At 42.1% G+C, this 23,472-nt stretch overlaps 1 protein-coding gene across 1 annotated transcript in view; it reads left to right on the top strand.

Annotated features, from left to right (window-relative positions):
- The window catches only part of LOC308288915 (multiple epidermal growth factor-like domains protein 10), a gene marked incomplete at its 3' end in the record, with an annotated part of 138,144 nt that overhangs the window by 77,859 nt on the left and 36,813 nt on the right, over window positions 1-23,472 (top strand). Inside the window, exons 3-8 of the mRNA XM_080730389.1 lie at window positions 2,202-2,448; window positions 4,006-4,126; window positions 5,700-5,836; window positions 11,983-12,195; window positions 12,713-12,887; window positions 22,856-22,976. Of these exons, the coding sequence (XP_080586515.1) occupies window positions 2,202-2,448; window positions 4,006-4,126; window positions 5,700-5,836; window positions 11,983-12,195; window positions 12,713-12,887; window positions 22,856-22,976 (1,014 nt within the window). The remainder of the gene's footprint in view (window positions 1-2,201; window positions 2,449-4,005; window positions 4,127-5,699; window positions 5,837-11,982; window positions 12,196-12,712; window positions 12,888-22,855; window positions 22,977-23,472) is intronic.

Raw genomic sequence — 23,472 nt, 5'->3', positions numbered from 1 at the left:
TGCTGTCGGACAGAAACGTCTTTAACTTACCTTATCCCAAAACGTTGATCAAAATAACAATTATTCTATTATCTAAGAGCGTAAAATGAAACCAAATGGACCCGTAAGGGCCCATTTGGTTTCATTTTATGGTCTCAAGAGTTACTGCAACGATCTATAGGGGTCCATTATTCGGTTAACAACTCTCTACATTTAGCTGGGGAACACCTGGAACACCCTCAAAGACCATCACTGGTGGTCCCCGGACCACTGAACCACTGCCCTACTTGATCATACTACTTGTTTTATTTTTTATCTTTTAATCCTGACATACAGTACAGAGGTTTCCACCTGACAAAGACAACATACTATAGCTATATACTAGAGCCAGAATATAAAGCTAGTTCCATAACATTTTTGGCGACTCATATTATTATTAGGTTCTTCAAACAGCAACTATACAATTTGCAAAGCATCAAAAAACCTTCCCTAAAGGAACTAGCCACCCGTCAAAGCGTGTTCTTCAGCTCTTCATTCAGAGGCAGACAGTGATTTCTCCCACTCCGGCACGCTGGCTGCTCCTGATCAAAGCCATTAGTCACTTGATTTGGGTTCTTTAGTGCTGAATAATTGAGGCGGCGACGATGCAGACGTTGACTATGATGGCTTCACTAGTTAAGAGAAATAGAGAAAACTCTCCTCGCTCTCTGCCAAGAGCAGGAGGAGAGAGAGAGAGAGAGAGGAGGAGGAGGAGATAAAGAGAGAGAGAGGAGGAGGAGGAGGAGATAAAGAGAGAGAGAGGAGGAGGAGGAGGAGATAAGAGAGAGAGAGAGAGAGAGAGAGAGAGAGAGAGAGAGAGAGAGAGAGAGAGGAGGAGGAGATAAAGAGAGAGAGAGTGGAGGAGGAGGAGGAGATAAAGGATGGGAAGCGAGAAGCTGAAGCCCTCATCAGAGTGCAGTGAAGAGCCTATCACGCCAAATTTTAGGTGATAAGCTATCCACCTAAAATGAGAAAACAAGTGGAGTGGTAATGATCCACAATGACACCGGTTTGCAAAAATAAAGAATATTTATTACAATGGAGTCAGATAGTGAGGTTACAAAAGCGTTTCTTTTCATTAACAATAAAGTCAAAGGTAGGAAAATAGATGTTAAATACTCTGTGAGGAACTTTAGATCGACCAATCAGTGAACGGGTGATGGGCCGATCAGTCTGATAGTAATAACAGAGAGATGTGTTGGGGTTTGCGGTGGAAAGCTCTTCACCGCGAATAATGACGTAATGTTGTAGTTGTATGACTTAAAAAGACTACACTGCGGTGGATAGCTTATCACCGCGGTGCCTACTATGATAGGGGCTTGAGGGAGACAATGGGAGGAGTTGAGAGGAGACAGAGGCAGAGAGAGAGTGAGAGAGAGCACCCTGGAACGCCCTCCAGGACCCCCTCCAGGACCCCTGGCTGGTCCCTGTACCCCACATTGAGAACCAGCTGTTATTGGGCTACAATAATAATAACATTGACACACCACCATGTCTCCTTTTGCTTGGTGTAAAGTAACTTAGTACTGCATGTCATTTTGAGGTTTTTACTTTACTGAAGTATTTCCAATTTTCTATACTTTTACTTTTACTCCACTTCATCTCATGCAGAGGCAAATATTAAACTTTCACTCACAACAATTATTTGAAAACTACGTAGCAGATATACAAGCTCATATTGCGGCACTCGCCACGCTATGAGCTTGTGTAGACCTGCTATTTTTTGAAAAAAAAAAAAAAAAAAACTCCTCGGTGCCATGGCATTGGTCCGAAGGTACATTAGTCCGAAGGTTCATTAGTCCGAAGGTTCATTAGTCCGAATTTGTTAAGAATACTATAACCCTAACCCTAAACTTAACCTCAGTAACCCTAACTAAATTCGGACTAATGAACCTTCGGACTAATGAACCTTCGGACTAATGAACCTTCGGACTAATGAACCTTCGGACTTATGGGCAGTCGCCTTTGCTCCCTGGAACTAAATATTTTGAGATGGGGGTCCACGGTCAAATACATATAATTCTAGGGGTCCTTGACTTAAAAAAAACTTTGAGCACCACAGAAGAAACATAGCCTATGTTTTTTTCTCTCCAGAAAACCATTAGGATTTAGAAGACATTGTTAGGTATTTTTTAGGTCTTAATGGGTAATAATGTGAGAACATTTTATGTTTCTGCCTCCAGGCTGTGAGAGTGACTTCTGGGGCCCTCACTGCAGCAACCGCTGTCAGTGCCAGAACGGGGCGCGCTGCAACCCCATCACGGGGGCGTGCGTGTGCACGGACGGCTGGCAGGGCTGGCGCTGCGAGGAGCCGTGCGAGCCCGCCTTCTACGGCAAGGCCTGCCTGCTGCACTGCCAGTGCCTCAACGGCGCCACCTGCCACCACCAGACGGGAGAGTGCCTCTGTGCGCCCGGCTACACCGGCGTGTTGTGAGTATTATCATAGAGCAGGGGTCTTCAACGTTTTCAGGCCAAGGACCCCTTAGTTGAGAGAGAGATGAAGCAGGGACCCCCACTCCCCATAGATTCCATATAGTTTCATTGTTTGGCGGCACAATCATCAGTGTATTTTGGATTCATGTCAGTGTGTTTTCACAGATATTTAACCACTTTATAAACTCTACCTTTCACTCTGTACATAGTCTGCTCTTTTTCCCCTCTGTGCCAAACCTCTTAGCCAAAAACAGCTGATCTACAAGCTCACAACGCCTCGCAGCGCGAGGCGTTGTGAGCTTGTAGATCTGCTATTTTTGGCTAAAGTTCTCAGAATTTGGACGCTAAGGTTCAAGTGGTTAATATAAAAAAATAACCACTTCAAGTGGTTAATAGAGCACTGCTTCTCAACCATTTCAGGCCACGACCCCCAAATAATCATATTTGAACTGGGGACCCCACCACCCCACCACCCTGCACAAGCACTAAGTTGAGGCATTACAGTTTGTATAACACAGTTCTATTGTGAAAATAGCAGATCTACATGCTCACAACGCCTCACAACGCGAGGCTTTTTTCACAATTTCTGCCTCTAATATTTGACATTGCATTTGTCACTTCAAGATATAAAAAGTTCTTAACGCAATGGATGCCAAAGGTTAATGGACGCTGACTCCACGTTAAGACGTCTGTTGCCAGACATATAACATAGTATGTTTCATGTCTTTTGTTTCATTCTTGACTACAAATAATAGGAGGCATTTGTTTGAGAATTCTTCAAAATGGTACTTATTCAACTGTTCCCTGTTTAAGTTTCTTACCCACTGGCAAATTAGGCCTGCAAATATTTCACAACACACTATTAATTTGGCGATGCCCTCAGGTTAACACTTTTACTCACAGTGAAAGATCAATGTCATTTTGAAAACTAGAATAACAGACCAGGATCTTACCTATCATCTCTGTAGGTTGGAAACCTAACATTAACCATAATCCCCACCCTAACCAAGCCTAACTCTAAAACAGGGGTAGACAACCTTAGCCACGGGTGCCAACATTGGCACAGTGGAGGGTTATCACTGGCACACTGGCATACGTGTGAGAGAGAGGATTTATATTTGAAAATCAAATGGTGTTTTAAATGTGGTCAATTAAATTAAGTGACTTAATTTAATTGACCACATTAGTCACCTAATTTGCAGAAAATTTGATCCTGCACACAATTCTACATTCATTAAAACTCTGACTGGGGAGGGAGTCTGGGAGATAGGCGGGTTATTTATCTATTTAAAACAATGTCCCGTCTGAATGTTTGATGGTCATTAAAATGTATGTTGACATGGCACACTGACTATCTAGAAAATACAAACATGGCACGTATTTTGAAATAATAAGTGCCCTAAACTGAGGGGACACATGCACAGGCATGACCCCAGCAGACCTACAAGAGCTTGTAGACTGCTGTTCTCGGCGTGAGACTCTGGCAACGACACGTATGAGCACGAGACATGAATGGACCTTTAATGTGGGCCTCTGGTTGTGTGTTGTGTGCAGCTGTGAGGAGCAGTGTCCCCCCGGGAGCCATGGCACCCTGTGTGAGCAGCGCTGTCCCTGCCAGAACGGAGGGACATGCCACCACGTCACCGGAGAATGCACCTGTCCTGCTGGCTGGGTGGTACGTATGCTGTACTGTACCTCCATTACACACTATATACACTACACCAGTGTTTCTCAAACTTTTATATTTCAAGGTCCTCTTAACTCTGACAGTGTACAAATGGTACCAAATGGACCCGTCAGGGTTCATTTGGTTCCATTTGTACACTGTTAGAGTTACAGACTTGTATGGGTCAATTTAGACCCCATAAAAGGAACCACCGTCCCTTGCAACCTTCTTTGCAGCCACATTTGATGAGCTCAAGTACTGCCTTTGGAGCAGGGAGGGCAAGACACCTGACTGGAACATACCCTCCACTCTCTGAATTCCTTTTATTTTCTTCAGTTGATGGAAGCTCAAGGCAATTTGTCAGGTATGACAAAGTAGGCATCATAATACAATACCTTCATCAAGGGACATGATTTTGAGGAAGTGCAAACACACATCAAGTTCTTGCCTCTGGCACAAAAAAATGGAAATTGATATATTCGAGTGAGTTCAAGTTATTGGATGTTACAAATCCACAGAGTCCCTGGAATCCACTTTGAGAACCACTGCACTACACTATACATAAATGCACTTACCACGTACCTGTAGGTAGAGGTTTGGGTTTTATAGTCACCTTTTCATAACCAGTCCAGTTGGTGAGACATCTTGCTCCGTTGCTCCCCTGAAGTTGATAGTCAGGGAATATGATCAGAATAATGTCAAATCTGGGAATAAATTCCTTACCAAGAAATGTCTTCACCAATGTGTTTGTAAAGGTCTAATCTAACAAAGTTTGAAATCCCCAAAAACTCAAGAGGTTATAGTGAGCAACTTCGCACCCTACCGCGGTTGTCCACCCACCAACCGACCGACCACATTACCCATTAGTCAATTTAAATAACTTTCTGCATAATGGCAATCTTACTTTTGACACTACAGTACTGTATATATTAATTGCGACCGTCAGGTCGCAGTTACTATCAAAAACTCGACCAGATGTCCGTCTGTCACACGTCACACTTTTGCCCTGCTCATATCTCCGCAACCGTTGCCCCAATCCATGCCAAATTTTGCACGCACACTCCTTGCCTGCCAAACCACAACAATTCTCACATGGCCCTCTTCTAGCGCCACCATGAGGCCGATTCTTGCAAAAAACATTTTTGGACACTGCTCCTACAGATTTTGACCTAAAATCACGCAAATCGATACACACTTGCTCTACACTCATGTCATCAACATGGATCTGTCCCATTTAGCGCCACCTTTAGGCCGATTTTTTAAAACACATTTTTGGACACTGCTCCTACAGATTTTGCCCTAAAAGCACACAAATCGCTACACAGTATGTCTACACTCATCTCATCACCATGGATCTGTCCCCTATAGCACCACCTATAGGCCGATTTTTTCAAACACATTTTTGGACACTGCTCCTGCACATTTTGCCCTAAAATCACGCTGCGACATGACGGTCGCTATCTCCCGATTATATCATTATATATTTCTAATGGGGTATCTTCTTCCACACTAACTGTACCTTACTGTATGTGTGTGTGCGTGCGTGCGTGCGTGCGTGTGTGTGTGCGTGCGTGTGTTGCAGGGTTCAGTGTGTGCCCAGCCGTGCCCGTTTGGATCCTTTGGCATCAACTGTTCAGATGAATGTACCTGTCGTAACGGAGGCCTGTGTGACCACATCAGTGGGCAGTGCCAGTGTACTGCGGGCTACACTGGAGACAGGTACTCCATTAACTCTTTTACTGCTTCAGACGTTCCCGTTCGCCCCAATTTTGACGGCGGCCGCGGCTCGTTGCCAATACGGCTCGTTCTTTTTACCTCGTCTGATGACTGTAAGCTGATGAGGGGTCGCGCCGCCGTGTACAGTAAAAACATCTCCCGTAACGCTGCTCTCAAAAATCCACCGCCCGTAAACAATAATGGAATCACTTCCTGGCTGTTTTCTGTTGATCTGTTCTAGAACATGCATTTGTATGCTCTGAATATATGGCAATGTTTTTCAATATTCATGACTAGTGCAGTTTCACCTCTGTCTTTTACAACCCCACCGGCAAAAGTCATTATTATTATTATTATTAAGCTGTGCAAACATGACTCACCAAAAGAGGATTTAACGAGCTGCTCAGCTTAATCCCAAGTAAACCATTAAGGTCAACAGATTAGACATTAATGTACAGACCCTGAGTTACTATATTCAAGGTCCACGTTTATACAGTTACTGTATGCATTCTAATGAATCCTATTCAAATCCAAAGCAGAGGGAATTAGGTGGATAATAACAGTAAGAAACTGTTGTCCAAATCTCCTATGGGTCCACAGTAGGCTAACTATGGGGCGGTGTCATTTCTGTCTCCTAACTCTGTATCTTGCTCGTTTAGATGCCCCTTATCCCTAAACTTATTTGCCCTTTTTTTACTATATAAAAAAAACAAGAAAAATAAATAAATACTTCAAATAGCCAATTTACATTGACACATTGTGAGCTTGTAGATCAGCTATTTTTAACTGTTTGAAGGCATGGAAGAAAATCGCTTTGTAAACAGGGAATACGGGTGAAACTGCCAAAAATGCACTCTAACCTAACACGCACAGTTTAGTGTAGGCAGATGGGCGGGCGCGGCGAGTCTCTCCGCAAGTCTCCAGCCAATAGCATGTGTTCTCCTCCCCCCACCCCCCTCTGCTCCTCTGCTCAGCGCAGAGAACGCTGCTGCGTCATGACGTCAACACATTTCGTGCGACGCTCTCTGCACTCTGATTGGTTAGGGAAATTATACACTTCCTACAACAGTGATCATAACGCGATCGCCCAGGCTTCTTTTTCTTCCGATCGCCAAAAGAAGTCTGGGTTTCCGAGGCTACCAAAAATGTGACGTCATGGTTCACGTGGGCTTACGTGATGCATGCTAGCAGAACATAGAACGGAAGTGGTTCTAAGCATCTGGCAGCATACATGTGTGACTGGTCTGGTCTATCTGGCAACGCATCTCACATGATATGCATTTGGCCACGCAGACCCCCATTATATACTACACTGTCAAATCCTCAGTGTTTATTTAACCCTTGAGAGTGTCCAAATGGAACAGTTACAGACCCAGAAGGTTTCTAAAGCAGGGGTCTTCAACGTTTGCAGGCCAAGGACCCCTTAGTCGAGAGAGAGAGATGAAGCAGGGACCCCCCACAACCCATAGATACCATAAACCAGTGATACTCAACTGGCGGCCCGCGGGCCATATCCGGCCCCTGGGGAGCTTTCTTGTGGCCCCATTCCAGATTCCAAATATGTATTACTTTTATGGAGCGAAGGTAGCTGTCCAGCTGCCATGTAACAAAGATAGATAGATAGATACCTTTATTATCCCACGGGGGAAATTCAGTTGCCCAGAGGCAGCACAGCAGTTTAAGGTTACAAGTTACAAAGAAGTAAGAAAAAGAAAAAGAGTACTGTAGTGTACAGTCCAAAGAGCAAGCACAAAAAAAGAAAATATAAACAAAGTGTCGAAGAGCTATTGCAAAAAGAAAAAGAAAGAAGAATATATACATAGTGGCCACGAAACATTCAACGCTCATAAGTGACACGTCACACACACAAAAAAAAGCTATACTCAAAGCATAACTTAACAAACAGTGCCAAACAAAAAAAAGTGCACATAACAGTCAATGCTAGTCAATGCAGTCATGCAACACAAGTATCACACCGCCATATCAACACAGCATCTCCAAGATGGCGACCAGCTTCCTAGCTGTACGCACCCTGGCTATTTCCTCCACCCCCTGTAAGGAGGACCCAATGACAGAGCCCGCCTTCCTCACCAGTCTGTTGAGGTTGGCAGTGTCACCCGCTCTGTTGTTGCCCCCCCAGCAAGATATTCCAAAAAAGAGAACACTAGCCATAACTGACTGGTAGAACATCTGAAGCATCTTGTTGCACGACCAAAACAACCCAATAGTGCAGGGCCAGAAAATAAGTATCAAAAGTAAAAGTACAATAAGTATCAATAGTACAGTATAAAGACCGTTTTCATTGTACCAAGAAACAAAACACAGAAATGTTGTCTACTTTTTTCTACTTCTGTACATCTCAAAATACTTTCAATGTTTTCTTCTTCATGTAGGTAGGTAGCAGCAGATGAGTTTTGAGTGCAGTCCGTTCACCACATGCCATCTCCATTTATAGCAGCTATTTCAGAATTTTGAGAGGATGTTGTCCATTACATCAAAGAAATAAATCTCCACCTGCAGTGCGCTGTCCACTTCCATCCTTCTATCATCCTTTCACCAGATGAAAGATGTTTGGGCCCTCCACTAATGGTTCATGAAACACATCATAAAAGCCTGCATTCATACGAACATGTAAACACTTCAACTTGCAAGTCTGTCTCCAATATCTTTCTCACAAAGATGCGTCCAAGCCAGGTATCTGTGCATAGAACATACTGAAATATCTACTTCCTATTTTCTTAATATCAAAATCAAAGCCTGTGCACTATAAAGGACTGCCACTATCATTATCCTATATGCATGCATCAAAATGCATAAATGCAGTATAAAGCAGCCCCTAATAGGTAATATAATGGACACAACATGGACATGTTGTGTCCTATCAGACCTATAGCACACAACAAACGGTGAACATTTGTTAATTTTTGTTGTAACGGTCTCGTGGCCCCTGACTTGAAGTCATTTTACAACTGTGGCCCCCTGCCTAATCTAGTTGAATACCCCTGCCATAAACGGTAGTTTCATCGTTTGACAGCACAATCATCAGTGTATTTCGGGTTCATGTAAATTTGTGGTTTCAGATATTTGAACCGTCAATACTTAATAAACTTGACCTTTCACTCTGTACTTAGTCTGCTCCTTTTCCCCTCTACACGAAACCTCTTTGCCAAAAATAGCCGATCTACAAGCTCGGCTATTTTTAGCCAAAGTTCTCCGAATATGGACACTAGGGTTCAAGTGGTTAATATAAAAAAGTAGAAAAAAAAAAGCTTCTATCACACAAAGATGTGCAGGACCCCCTGTAGTAACTCTGAGGACCCCTGTTCTAAAGTAAACTGCTATAATGAGCATTAGGACCACCCAGTGGCAATACGGCTGCAAATGGGTGAAATGTTCCTTTAAGACAAGCTAATATATTCGCATCATTCTCCACACGTCCGCACCTGCACACGCAATACAGCCATTAAGAAACAAGACAAATTGCCCAATTAAAATGTCCCCGCGTGGAGGTCTGTTTTGTGTCACGTTTAAATCACGCTGACTTTCTTCCGGGCCTTTATCTACACTTAATTCCATTAGAATGTGCAAGAACTCAATCTCAACAATTATTCCATGTCTGCTAATTCACCTGTTCTGCACCGCGGAAACCCATGGAAGTAATTTACTGATTCAATTGCGAAACAAACGGCCATGGAGGGACTAGAGGGAAATGAGAAAAGAAAGAAAGAAAGAAAGAAAGAAAGAAAGAAAGAAAGAAAGAAAGGTGCCCAGGATTACAGCTTATAGGCAGTTGGCACTGGGTGAAAAATGAGTTCCAAAATTGTGGGATACAAATTTAGAAAACAGGTAGTTTTGGCACTGGGTGAAAAATGAGTTGCAAAATTGCGGAATACAAATTTAGATATTATTTAGATCAGTGGTTCTCAACCTTTTCAGCCCGCGACCCCCAAAATAATCATATTTTAACTGGGGACCCCTCACCCTGATGAGCACTAAGAGTTGAGACATTACATTTTGTATAACATGGTTCTGTTGTGAAAATAGCAGATCTACATGCTCACAACGCCTCGTGTTGCGAGGCTGCGAGGCGTTGTGAGCATGTAGATCGGCCATTTTCACAATTACTGCCTCTAATATTTGACAATTTGGTCAATGTTTAATTAGTAATTTTAGAGATATTAAAAATTCCTTAAATTGTCACTTTAGAAATGTGCAGATGCCCTCTATATACTTAAACTTTATGTTTGTTTGTTTACTGTTGAGTGAGAAAACAATATTGCACATTAAGTTCATCATCTGGGGGACCCCCCAAAATAATTTGACCCACAGGTTGAGAACCACTGATTTAGATAATAAGAAAGAAAGAAAGAAAGAAAGAAAGAAAGAAAGAAAGAAAGAAAGAAAGAAGCGAATGACTCCATGAGGTCAGCAGGATAATTTGTGTGGACAGTGTGTGAAATGAAGGTAATAAAAGCCTTTGTGTGTCAGAGTGAAATAAAGCAGGAGGAGGAGGTGAACATATCCTCCACGGTGCTTATTAATGGAGCAGATTAAACGTGTCACACTGGCATTAGGGGGCATGAGAGAGAATGTGGAATCATCACCATGACACCATAAGGAGAGAGTTATGCCACATACTGAAACCCTCAATATATTATGAGAGGTTGGGGACTCGGGGAGAGCATTTCAGCGGTGTAAAAGTACTCACGTTACTCAAGTAAAAGTATCAATAATGCAATATAGAAATCCTCTGTTAGGGTGCCCTCACACCAAAATACCTATGAGAGTGGAATCCGCGTTCCACCAATGCATTTCAATGAGAAGGGAGCGTTTTTTGCAGAAATCCTCTGCTGGCATGAAACCGCTTCACTCTCATTGAAATGCATTGGCGGAACGCGGATTCCACTCTCATAGGTACTTTGGTGTGAGGGCACCCTTACAAGTAAAATTCCGGAATTCAAAATGTACTTAAATTATCAAAAGTTGAACTCATTATACAGAATGTCCCATTTCAAGTTCAAATGTATACAAATCTTTTGGAAAATAGCAGATCTAGTGGTTAATGTATGTTTTGTAATAATAATCCAAATCTAAGTAATAATAGTTTTCAAATAAATGTTGTAGAGTAAAAGTACAATATTTGGATCCGAGATGTAGTGGAGTAGAAGTAAAAGTACTGGAAATTGGAAATACTTAAGCAAAGTACAAATACCTCCAAATTGTACTTAAGTACAGTACTTAAGTAAATGTACTTAGTTACTTTACACCACTGCATTTCAGTCACATGCTGCCCTCCAAGGCTGGCCTCTACTTCCAGACAGTGAGTCTCAGGCTGATAATTGGAACCAAACAATAATAAGAACAACAACAATTTAATCATAGCACAGCCTAAGAAAGAAATGCTCAGCAGGTAGATAAAAAAGAGCTGGTTGCCCACCCTTGACCTGTTTAATTCAGTTGACTGGGGTTCCTCGGGAGTCTACACTTCCTCCCCTCCCTCTGTAGCAATTTTCTTAGCTGAAAATAGCCTACAAGCTCACAACGTGTCATGTCGCGACAATAGTGACAAGCCCACTTTGGTTCCCAGTTCAGGGCAAGAAATTACTTTTTATGTATTTTTGTTCCATTTCCGAAACAAGTTTTAGTGTTCTGAACCAATTCATTTTCCATAATGTTTTATACTTTGGCTATTCAAAAATAGCAGATCTACAGGCTCATTTTTAAGTCAACTCTTTTCTCCTCTGTCCGTCGATATTTCATTCAGAAAAAAAGTTGACATGGAGTGTACATATAGAGCGCATGCCGTGCGCTTACATCGATGTGCACGGATCGCGCACGCGGAGCGCCTGGTGGGAAAGATGTTTTCGCTAAAATCCCCACTGTAGGCCAATGCAGAGCTGCACCATTACGTGCATGAGTACACAGTGACAGATGATTTTGCCGTGAAAATAATTACATGTCGTTGGAGCTCTCTGATGGTCTTGTAAAATGAATGCTGTCTCAGATCATAAGGTATATTCCTGAAATAATAGAAATTTCCGGCTAAACCACCAACAGCCATTCTGGGAGGCTTGGAAAGTGTTAATGGGTTAAAGTGACATCATACACCCTCTGGTTCTGCCCTGTGTTCTTGTGTCCTGTGGTGCCAGGTGTCAGGACGAGTGCCAGGTGGGTGTCTACGGACCTCAGTGTGCCCACAAGTGTGACTGCCAGAACGGGGCCAAGTGTTACCACATCAACGGGGCCTGTCTGTGCGACGAGGGCTTCAAGGGGCCCAGCTGTCAGGAGCGCTTCTGCCCGGCCGGCCTCTACGGCCTCGTCTGTGACAAGTACTGCCCCTGCAACGCAGCCAACACACTCAGGTATGATCGTCGTTGTCGGGTGAAAACCTTGTATGTCCAAAACCGTTCGTTTTGCATTTTGCATTTTGAAAACGATTTAAACTAGTGAAAACAGCCGATCTACAAGCACACAACGCCTCGCGGCTGTTTTCACTAGTTTTGTGCGACTGAATGCCTCAACTCCTTCAACTCCAAGAGCTTGTCAGGATGGGGGGGTCCCCACTCTCCAGTTCAAATATGATTATTTTGGGGGATCACAGGCTGAATAGGTTGAGAACCACTGTTTGTATTTTTAGTTCAACACCTGTACATTTTTGTTGGGATGCGCGTGCTTCCCTTTGGACAGTTTTTGAGTGACATTGTGACGGTGTCATTCCTCTTGCAGAGGCGCCAATTGGGTATGGCAAGGCATGGCAGCTGACATACCTTGGCTGCAGGGGGGAAAAGTAAAATGTACTTCTTAAAATAAATTCATCATGTCATGTTGCCATACCTTGGCTTTTGCTGAACTGACGCCGCTGTCCTCTTGCCATGGCAGCTGCCACCCTCTGTCGGGAGAATGCACCTGTGCGGCGGGATGGGCGGGGCTCTACTGCAACGACACCTGTCCGTCAGGATACTACGGCGAGGGATGCAAGGAGCCGTGCAGCTGCGACAACGGAGCCGACTGCGACGGAGGCACCGGGGCCTGCGTGTGTGCACCCGGGTATATGGTGAGATTATGAGTGCACCCGGGTATATGGTGAGATTATGTGTGCACCCGGGTATATGGTGAGATTATGTGTGCACCCGGGTATATGGTGAGATTATGTGTGCACCCGGGTATATGGTGAGATTATGTGTGCACCTGGGTATATGGTGAGATTATGTGTGCACCCGGGTATATGGTGAGATTATGTGTGCACCCGGGTATATGGTAAGATTATGTGTGCACCCGGGTATATGGTGAGATTATGTGTGCACCCGGGTATATGGTGAGATTATGTGTGTGCACCCGGGTATATGGTGAGATTATGTGTGTGCACCCGGGTATATGGTGAGATTATGTGTGCACCCGGGTATATGGTGAGATTATGTGTGCACCCGGATATGGGTCAGTGACGTGACGCCCCAAAAAATGTGTTTTTAAAAAAACTTTAAATTGCAGGCATAAAAGTTATTTACTTTTTTTCTACTCACTCTCAACCTTATGGAAATACATTTTGTTTTTAGATATTTTATTGGAATCAGACTTTATTCAGCAGTTTGTTGTACTTGTGCCTAAAATCGTCATATGGTGTGACATGAAAATAATTGTTCATAAAATGAAAATGGAGTACATCTTTCTTAAGTTACTCACTTTATCAAAGTCCTTTATCATAACTAACCAGTGATCCACTATAGTTTTTTGAAAATTAATTATATCTGTATATTTTTTTCATAATCGACACTCTGTGTGAGGCCCATGTTCATGATCTTACAACAATCTTACACACCTAAGTCTTCTGCCGGCCCACGGCAGAAGGATCCTAAAGAGACAATAAGGCGCATAGCCACACTTGGAGCCAAGGCAACATTTTATTAACACCAATTAGTGGAAACAGAACTCAGCATTCAGGTAAATTGCTTTTTTCCGAAGTCTCCTGAACTTGAACACAGCATTTTGTGTTGAACAAATGTAATTAGGAATCATGACATTACACCACATCTCCACTAGCTAAAGAGTGCTGGGTTGCGCAACTCCGGAAATAGCTGATCTACAAGCTCTCGCAGCACAACGTGTTGAGAGCTTGTAGATCAGCTATTTTCGCTAGTTTTGTCTCGGGTCCTACCTTAACACTGTCCACTGTCCAGTCCAGTGAGTGAAAGTACAAAAGTATTAGATCAGATTAGATTATACATTTAGACTGTATTGTACATCAGCCAGTCGTATTTGGTGAGGGTAGCAAACCGGCTGCCTTGTTGCGGTTCTGCTATGCCACAGACAACCTCCTGCTCTTCGTAGAAAATGCAGTCTCGCCCCTTTGGCTCCTCTCTCCTTGCTGGGTCATTGTTTAGTTTCTCCCTGTACTTTCTCGTTCTCTCAGCACTTGTCATTTTCCAGCTGACAAAAGAAAATGGAATGTATAGTTTAAGACAAAGAGAAAATATTGTTTAGATTGAAACAATATGTTAAGGTTTCTGTGAAGGGGTTTCTGCTCTGTCTGATGAATTTGAAGTATCACTGAATGAAGCTAAATTACATTTTATGTAAAAATGTTTAAAACAAATGTTTAAATGTACAAAAGAAACATGGAACTTTGTTATTTATTGTTATATCTGTAGTTAAATACAGTATAAATCATATGGTGTGACAATCAAGTCATATGGTGTGACAAGCAGACATGTCACACCATTATGATTAAGTGTCACACCATATTACGTTTTCTGCATTTAGGTTTACCTTGAGGCTACTATGTACACATTAGCATGCTAACAGCATGCTAGCTATAACAAAGCAACCTAGATCTACATGGAAATATGACCAAAACTTCAAATAACTTAAGCTTTTTTTAATGAAAAGGTGTCACACCAACAGACATCCAAAGTGGTGAGTTTGTCAAAGTTTCAACAAGATGGCATTTCATGAAAATGTTAAAATCATAACTCACCTCAGACACCTGTCTTGCAGTTGTGCTGGGAGTGCTGAATAGCCTTACAGAAGAAGGACCTCTCTAGCCAATAGGTGTCCAAATAATTGTCTGTTTAATTTGTCCAAACTAGTGTCACACCAAATGATTTTGGTTTGGGGGACAAAATGATTTTGATCAGAAATGACTGAAAACATTATGCTTTGACTTTGAAAAGATATAGGCTCACAAATAGACATTTTTTTTAGCCTAAATTCATTTTCAAATGATTTTTAGCAATTCTTTTTCTTAGTTTTATTCAAGTTCCCACTTTGAGAAACAAGGTCAGGACAGTCACACCATATGAGTTTTGCCATGTTTGGTTGAAAATTCTGAAGAAATGAGGAATGAAATGTTTTAATCTTGAGTAAGTTCACATAAAGCTTAATGTCCTGCACAATATTCAGAAGGTTTTTGACAAATATATTTTTTATTTATACATGTTTGACACCGAGGACAGCGAAAACGTTACGTCACGTCACCCACCCATATATGGTGAGATTATGTGTGCACCCGGGTATATGGTGAGATTATGTGTGTGCACCCGGGTATATGGTGAGATTATGTGTGCACCCGGGTATATGGTGAGATTATGTGTGTGCACCCGGGTATATGGTGAGATTATGTGTGTGCACCCGGGTATATGGTGAGATTATGTGTGTGCACCCGGGTATATGGTGAGATTATGTGTGCACCCGCGTATATGGTGAGATTATGTGTGCACCCGGGTATATGGTGAGATTATGTGTGTGCACCCGGGTATATGGTGAGATTATGAGTAAAGTAACGTAGTACAAGTACTGTACTGTACTTAAGTACAATTTTGAGTTTTTTTAAGGTACTTTCTTCAGTATTTAGGACACGGACACGCTTTCTGTGCTTCTGTGGGAAAGAAAAAAGCTTAGTTATGGCCTATTGAAAAATGCACTGCTGATGTAAACGCCCTCTAGTGTGTCTTGAGTCTAACCAGTCGTCATCCAGCGCTCATCTGAAAAACAGGTTTTGGTTGTGTAAGAAATGCAAGAATCCATCAGGGTTTTCATGGCTAAAGGTATGCGCAGATTGCGCACACTAGCCGGCAATCGGGGCATTTAATGGCCGTCCCGACTATCGGGCTGCGATTATAGGGCATAAATGTTGTCTAGTATGAGGGTTGTCATGAGGGTTGTCATCCTTGCTCACCGTTCAAACGAGGACAGGTATATCTAATATGCGACTGTGCGTGTGTTGATTGTCCTGTGACTTTTAGATCTAAAAGTGAGGATATGTACAGAGGAAGTTTACCACACAAGGCCTTATAAATAAATAGCATACAATGTTGCTCTCTGCGAACTTCAAGAGATGGCCATCCCACTTTTTCATACAACTCACAATGATGTGTAAGATGACCATCACCAGTGATAAACCGCAGGGCACTGTGGTATACCGCATCAAGTGGCTTCAGTGTGGAGCGCGAAGCATGCATGTAAAGCACCTCTCCATAATAAAATTGTGTTCATTGAACACAAGAAAAACATGATTTTTGGTGCAGGGGATCTTTACTTCTGCGGGCCTGATCTAGGATCATTATCAAGCCAGCCATACCCACATACATTCATTAAAGCCATTTAGGCCTAGAATTATTGAATGCTTTAACCAGTGAAAAATAGCAGATATACAAGCTCACAGCGCGGCACTCGAGCTTGGGTTAGATATTGGAACTAGATATTTTGAGGTGCGGGTCCGTGGCCAAATGCATATCATTTTGGGGGTCCTTCACATGAAAAGGTTTGAGAACCACTGACATAGTAGTCTCTCAAGAACAGACTAACTGAGCTCCAGTTAAGTGAAAAGGACCTTTTCTTTGACGACGGCTATCCAGATTGCTGACATAGAAACATAGGTTTTTCAAAAAATCTTAGAAGGATTCAAAAGACACCTATAGAATTGTGTCAAAATTATAATTTTCACGATTTTTCAAAAATAGCAGATCTACAAGCTCGCAGCGCGGCACTCGGTGCCGCGCTGTGAGCTTGTATATCTGCTATTTTTCAATAGTTAAAGCATAAAATGATACACAATAATGTGTACCCGTTCTAAATGGGTTAAGTCAAACCTTTCCCATCAGACTAAATTGACTAATACAACGTATTCCCTCACCTGTACCAGTAGTCTACTGTAGGTGTGGTTGGCTTCATGAATATTAGATTAACAGTTAATTAAACAGATATGTGGGTTGGGTGATGTGCTTTAATTGGCACCCAGGTGGAAGTTGTCCAATCAATGTGGTGCTGAGACGCAAGCGGCTGAGCTTTAGAAGAGGCATGGCTAACGCAGCATGCTAGCACGGCGGGGGGTCGGAATAAGGGCCCGGTCACACACATGCGCTTCATACCGGGGTTATTACAGTACGTAATGAAATAATGCTCACAGATGAAGCTCAAAACGTGTTGATATCAACACGCTTGTAGCTATTTTCTCCGTTTTTTTCTGAGCTTTTTTTTTATGCTGACTGAAACAAAACATTTGAACAAAATCTGAAAACCGAAAAAAAGAAAGAAAATTTAAGTCACAACTGTAACCTACCTAACACATGTTTCTGTTTTATAACCATTACTGTTACTGTCTATGTAAGATAAGATATTTTGGTATGAAAACCCCCCAAAAAATTATATATTTTTTTTATAAAATAACTACCGGTACATTTTCTGCCATTTCAGACGGTGTTAAAATCATTTGAGAATTCAGTGAGTTATGATTATTTTAATAGTGGAGAAACCTACTGCTTCATTAGAGATCCATGCTGCATATAACATTCATGCATTATAGGAGGAGGCACGGCTCATCCAGGGCTATTTTCAAAACTTTTCACACAAGCAACGCTTAAGTTATTATGATTTGATTTAAAGACCAAAAAGAAATCAATAGAATAATAATAAAAGAAAATAATGGAGCAGCAAAGCCAGGTTCTCTGCAGGGAGCCCTGACATTGTCTCACATGTATATTTGATTCCTTATATACAGTAGTTATCATCGTTGTCTTGCAGGACCCTTGTATCTCCATCTCCATGTTTCATTTATTTATTTGTATCTTTTGCAAATGAATGTCCGTACTTCGTCATACAAGAGCGCTGCGCTTATAAGTAGAGAAAATTGATCATCTACTAGTAGATTGCCTATTTAAGCTTGTTTTTATGTTGAAAGCGTAACTCATTAATTCTGTCTGTGGAATTTTTATGAACATTGAACCAATTAAAAGCATTAACAAGAGCGCTTTACATAATACTACCCATAATTTATTTCTGAAAAGAGCGACATCGACGTGATGCTAATACAGCTTGTTAACAAATTATCGTTGTTATCGGACAGAAACCTCTTATCTCCATAATTCTATCTTTCTTTTTTCATAAAGTAACACCCTACAGCAGGGGTCTTCAACGTTTTCAGGCCGAGGACCCCCAAACTGATGGGGAGATGGAGCAGGGACCCCCTGCCTACCACCTCGTAGGGTGGGGGGGTCGGGTTTATTTTAAACAAGTAGCCTACAAGTTACAGCAAGCAGGGTGGGCCGTACCACTACCATTTCTAAACATACTAGCCTACTTATTAACTGAGAACAAATGTCAATAATATCAACAATCTGTCAATTGCATAGTAATCATGTATTCAAACTATTCAAAATGGATAGAATCATGATTTATTTTTTAACATGAATGTGGAAAATGACAAAAAAATAAAAAATAAACATTTTTTGAAATCTTTTTTTTATTTTTTTTATCCCCTGTTGAAGACCCCTGCCCTACAGTACTTGATCATACTACAGTGCCACACAAAAGCAGATCTACAAGCTCAAAACGTGTCGCTTCGTGCCGTATTTCGAGCGTGTGCATCTGCTACCGTTGACGCTTTTGAATTGGTATCCTGAAAAGTAACGGTCTTCGGACGTACGAGGTTTCCGTGCAACGCTCGTGTCACTCGCCTCGTTAACAATAATATGACAGCGACTGCATGCATAGTGAATGCGTAGCTACATACAGTGCATTCAAAGGCACCTACAGTACATCCATCCATTCATGTGATCCGGGGGTGCCTTAAATAAATCATCAACGCCATCAATCAACATGCAGATAGATGTCAAATGCATTATGGATGCACATACATGCTTTTATATCCCAAGAAGAAAAGGTGGGTGGAATATATCGGATCTTCTCTCTCTGTTTAATAAGAATGATGCTCCCAGCTAGGAGACCACATATCGTCTGTCGGGCGGAAACCTTGTACTGCATGTCCAAAACTTGTCACTTTTCAGGATTCAAATGCAAAAGCGTCAAAAGTAGCAGATCTACAAGTTCGAAATGTGCCGCTTAGTGCCGTGTAAATTCATGGATTTGGTTTACTTTGGACGTTTAACCACTTAAACCCTCAATACTTTTAGTAAACTTGAAGTCCGCTCTGTACTTGATTTGCTCCTTTTCCCATCTACACCAAACCACTTGTGCAGTTGTAGATCTGCTATCCCTTGCTAATACTATGTTGAAAACATGCTATACAGATCCATCTAAAAAAAAAAAAAAAATGTTGAGTAAAACTAACATTTCTTGAAACTTTCATATATTTCTTGAAAATGTCATGTCATATATTCTAGATACATTGGACATTCAGTGAATTATTCCGTATTTCTATGGCATACAGCTCGTGAATACATCAAAAGTCCATATTTCAAAATATTACAATATTACATGAGACCACTCAAAACAAGGATTTATAATAGAGCTGGGGTTTTCAAAGTGGGTGCCGCGAGATCATTTAATAATATTTGGAATTTATTTTGACACTTGAAAAAATATTTAGTATAATTTTAAACTTGAAGTATAAAGTTATTTTCAGTCAGTTCTAACCAAAATGGCTGTTATCTCAAAGTTTTCCTTGCAACATAATCACTAAAATATCCTCACTGTCGGGTAGAAACCTCGTATCTCCAAGTTTCAAATGTGTACGTCTTTTGGTAAAGCAAAGCCCTGCTTCATCATACAAGACTGTCGCACAAAACTAGTGAAAACAGCCAATCTACAAGCACACAACGCCTCGCGGTGCGAGGCGTTGTGTGCTTGTAGATCTGCTGTTTTCACTAGTTAAGTACATTTTATAGATGATAAATACAAAACAAACGGTTTTGGACATACAAGGTTTCCACCCCACAACGACGATATGCTATAAATATATTGAGTGCTGGGAGTGAAAATTATAATGTAGGGGTGCCTCGGATTTAAAAAATATTCATGGGGTGCCCTGAGACAAAAAGGGTTGTGAACCCCTGTAATAGAGAAATGTCAGCCTTCTGAAGTCAGAGTTGATTGAAGTCCAGTAAGAAATCTCTGCAGTCAGTTATGATTTGCTAGGGCATCTGCAATGCTTTCACAATATTCTGTTTTCTTTTAGATGGATCTATATAGGGAAACGCTCGGGAGACATCCGTACTAGGTGCCTGAATCTCTTTTCCATGTATATTAGCACCGTCTCTCTCCACTCTCTCACATTAAAAACGAATAAACAATCCAAACGTTAATCTATTCAATATAAAGACTCGATGGACCAAAACAAGATGTGAGACATGATTACAAGGTCATTACAAGGGTTTCTTTACAAAGCTTGATCTTTCAAAGCTTTGGTCGGTGTCTCCTGGGTGGATGATGCCACATTGTTCAGACATTTCCGCGACCCCTAAATAATCTGAAGTGTTTCCGTACCTCATGAAATGATGTGACGTATCCTTTCTTTCTGCGGTATATTAAACATTGTATTATATCCTATTGTTACTGTTGGGTGGGGGGGGGGGGGGGGGGGGGGACTTGTGTTCCAATAGATCCAATGTAGCGATTATTTAGTCACTCAATCTTGTTACTACTTATCATTGGTTCAGTATTCATAAAAGCCTCACACATTAACCACTTTCATCTTCAAATATGGCAAGAAAATCACACCTACAGTACAGCTGTATTTTTGTCCAGGCCTTATCCCTAAACATTTTTTTTTATTTTTTTTTACCATCCATCCATCCATCCATCCATCTTCAACCGCTTATCCGGAATCGGGTCGCGGGGGTAACAGTTCCAACTGAGACTTCTAGATTTCCTTATCCCGGGCAACTTCCTCCACTCCCTCAGGGAGTATACCGAGGCGTTCCCAAGCCAGTTTGGAGATATAATCCTTCCATCTGGTCTTTGGTCTGCCACAGGGTCTCCTCCCAGTGGGACGTGCATCGAGGACCTTCCTAGGAAGGCGCTCGGGGGGCATCCGTACTAGATGCCCGAACCACCTAAGCTGACTCCTTTCCAAGTGTAGGAGCAGCGGTTCTACTCCAAATCCCTCTCGGGTGATTGAACTTCTCACCCTATCTCTAAGGGAGATACCAGCCACCCTACTGAGGAAACTCATTTCGGCCGCTTGCACCCGTGACCTTATACTTTCGGTCATAAACATTTTAACCCTTAACTCTTATACCGCTTTGGACGTTCCTGTTCGCCCCAATTCTCAAGAGACCTACACGCCAATACGGCGCTCGTTCGTTCGTTCGTTTACCTTGTTGAAGCTGATGAGGGGTCGCGCCGCCGTGTACTGTAAACACATTTTCCGCGGTGATGGTGTAAAAAATCCATTATGCGTTAACATCAACGGAGACCAATTCACTTCCTTGTTGATTTCTCTGGCTGTGAGGCTCTGTGGCCAGTGACTGGTCTGAATGTACGGCAACACATAACAGGCAAATTCACATTCATTCTCGCATGACGCCGCCCTCTGCTGCCTGGTAGACCAAAGTGCACTATTGCACAATAAAAAAATAAAAAATAAAATAAAATAAATAAAAATGTCTATATATCTACTATAACGTCGCAAAGGTAAGCCGCTTTTTGATGGCACCAGACCCAATAAATAAATAAATAATCTGGCAGTAGGAGAGTTAAGTTCTGTTCGGGTCATTTTGACCCGTTTTCCATTTTCATTTGAAAGAAAATGGTAGAAGTTTAAATGTTTTCCTCCTGAAACTCACTGGTCTTAAAGATTCTTCTGTGATTAACATATTAAAAAAAAGTTGCAACCCCCCCCCCCCCCCCCCCCCCCCCCCACACACACACACACACACACACACACACACACACATACACACACACACACACACACACACACACTTGTTTTACCCTCTAATGCTGTTCGCAGGTCATTTTGAACCGGGGGATATTTGGTTTAAAAAAAAAAAAGAAAACAATACTAATATAATTTTTAACTTAACAAATCATCATCATTGACTTTGTCTCAATTCCAAACAATCCAAATGATAGAAATGGTAAAATAAACAGTGAACTTAGAGTTGAAGCATCTGACAAGAGAAAGCGCAGTTCAGTGTGTCTTACAACAGCAGACAGGAAGACAGACTGCTTGCAGGAGGTGCAAGACGTTTGTGTTCAGCTCTTATTTTACATGATTTATTTACATCAATAGAGCCCTATATGGTGTGAAGTGAGCGGTGCTATTTATGAGTTCATTTCATTGAGCATAGAGCGTTTCGTGCCTAGATGTAGGCCAGATGTAGGCCAGATGTAGGCCAGATGCAGGCCAAGCTTCGAGTCCCAGGCAAAGCCAGATGTTTGAGCTTAGCTCCTTCCAGGAGCACCACTCAAAAACAATGACCCTGTCTGGGTTTATTTCCCAGTAATGACCTGCTCCCCATCGATTATCCCTTGCATATCGTCACTGTCGGGCAGAAACCTCGTATCTCCAAGTTCTGTGCTTGTACAAGGTTTCCACCCGACAGCGACGATATTGTGTCGTGTTATTCTTACCATTGATTGTGTGTGTGTGTGTGTGTGTGTGTGTGTGTGTGTGTGTGTGTGTGTGTGTGTGTGTGTGTGTGTGTGTGTGTGTGTGTGTGTGTGTGTGTGTGTGTGTGTGTGTGTGTGTGTGTGTGCGTGCGTGCGTGCGTGCGTGCGTGCGTGCGTGCGTGCGTGCGTGCGTGCGTGCGTGCGTGCGTGCGTGCGTGCGTGCGTGCCTGTGTGCAGGGTGAAGACTGCTCCCTAGGGTGTAGTATGGGTCTGTATGGTATAAACTGCACCTCCTCCTGCTCCTGTGAGAACGACGTCTCCTGCTCTCACATCGACGGATCCTGCATCTGCAAAGAAGGTATTGTTCTGTTTTCACATTGTGTGCTTTTGCTATTGGTATTTCCTATTTGAATTCCGAAAAGCAACAATCTTTGACATAATGAGGTTTCTGCCCGATATTGATTGGGTGGGTGAAAGTCTGGAATTCAAAATGCACAAAAATCTTTCTGTAATTACAGTGGCTAATGGCTGGAATTTAAGGCGGGCTGAAGTGGTTAGTGTGTGTGTTTAAATATTGTTGGTTAGTGTGTGTAATAATTATCAAAATGTACAAAGTAACAAGTAACTAAAATGTTCAAATATACCTCAAAATATTACTTAGAGTACTTGGGTAAATGTACTATAGTTATTTTACTTTATCTCTCCTTCTGCAAACAACAACTGAGCAAACACAACAACCCCATGTCCATTGCAGTAGGAGTGTGTTTGACAGTAACATGTCGTCATTGTCGGGTGGAAACCTCGTATCTCCAAGTTTCAAATATGTACGTTCTTTCGCAAAGTAAAGACCTGCT

Source organism: Nannobrachium achirus (assembly GCF_963921795.1).
Source record: "Nannobrachium achirus genome assembly, chromosome: 7".
NCBI classification, from domain to species: Eukaryota; Metazoa; Chordata; class Actinopteri; order Myctophiformes; family Myctophidae; genus Nannobrachium; species Nannobrachium achirus.
This window is presented reverse-complemented; position numbering and strand designations above follow the sequence as displayed.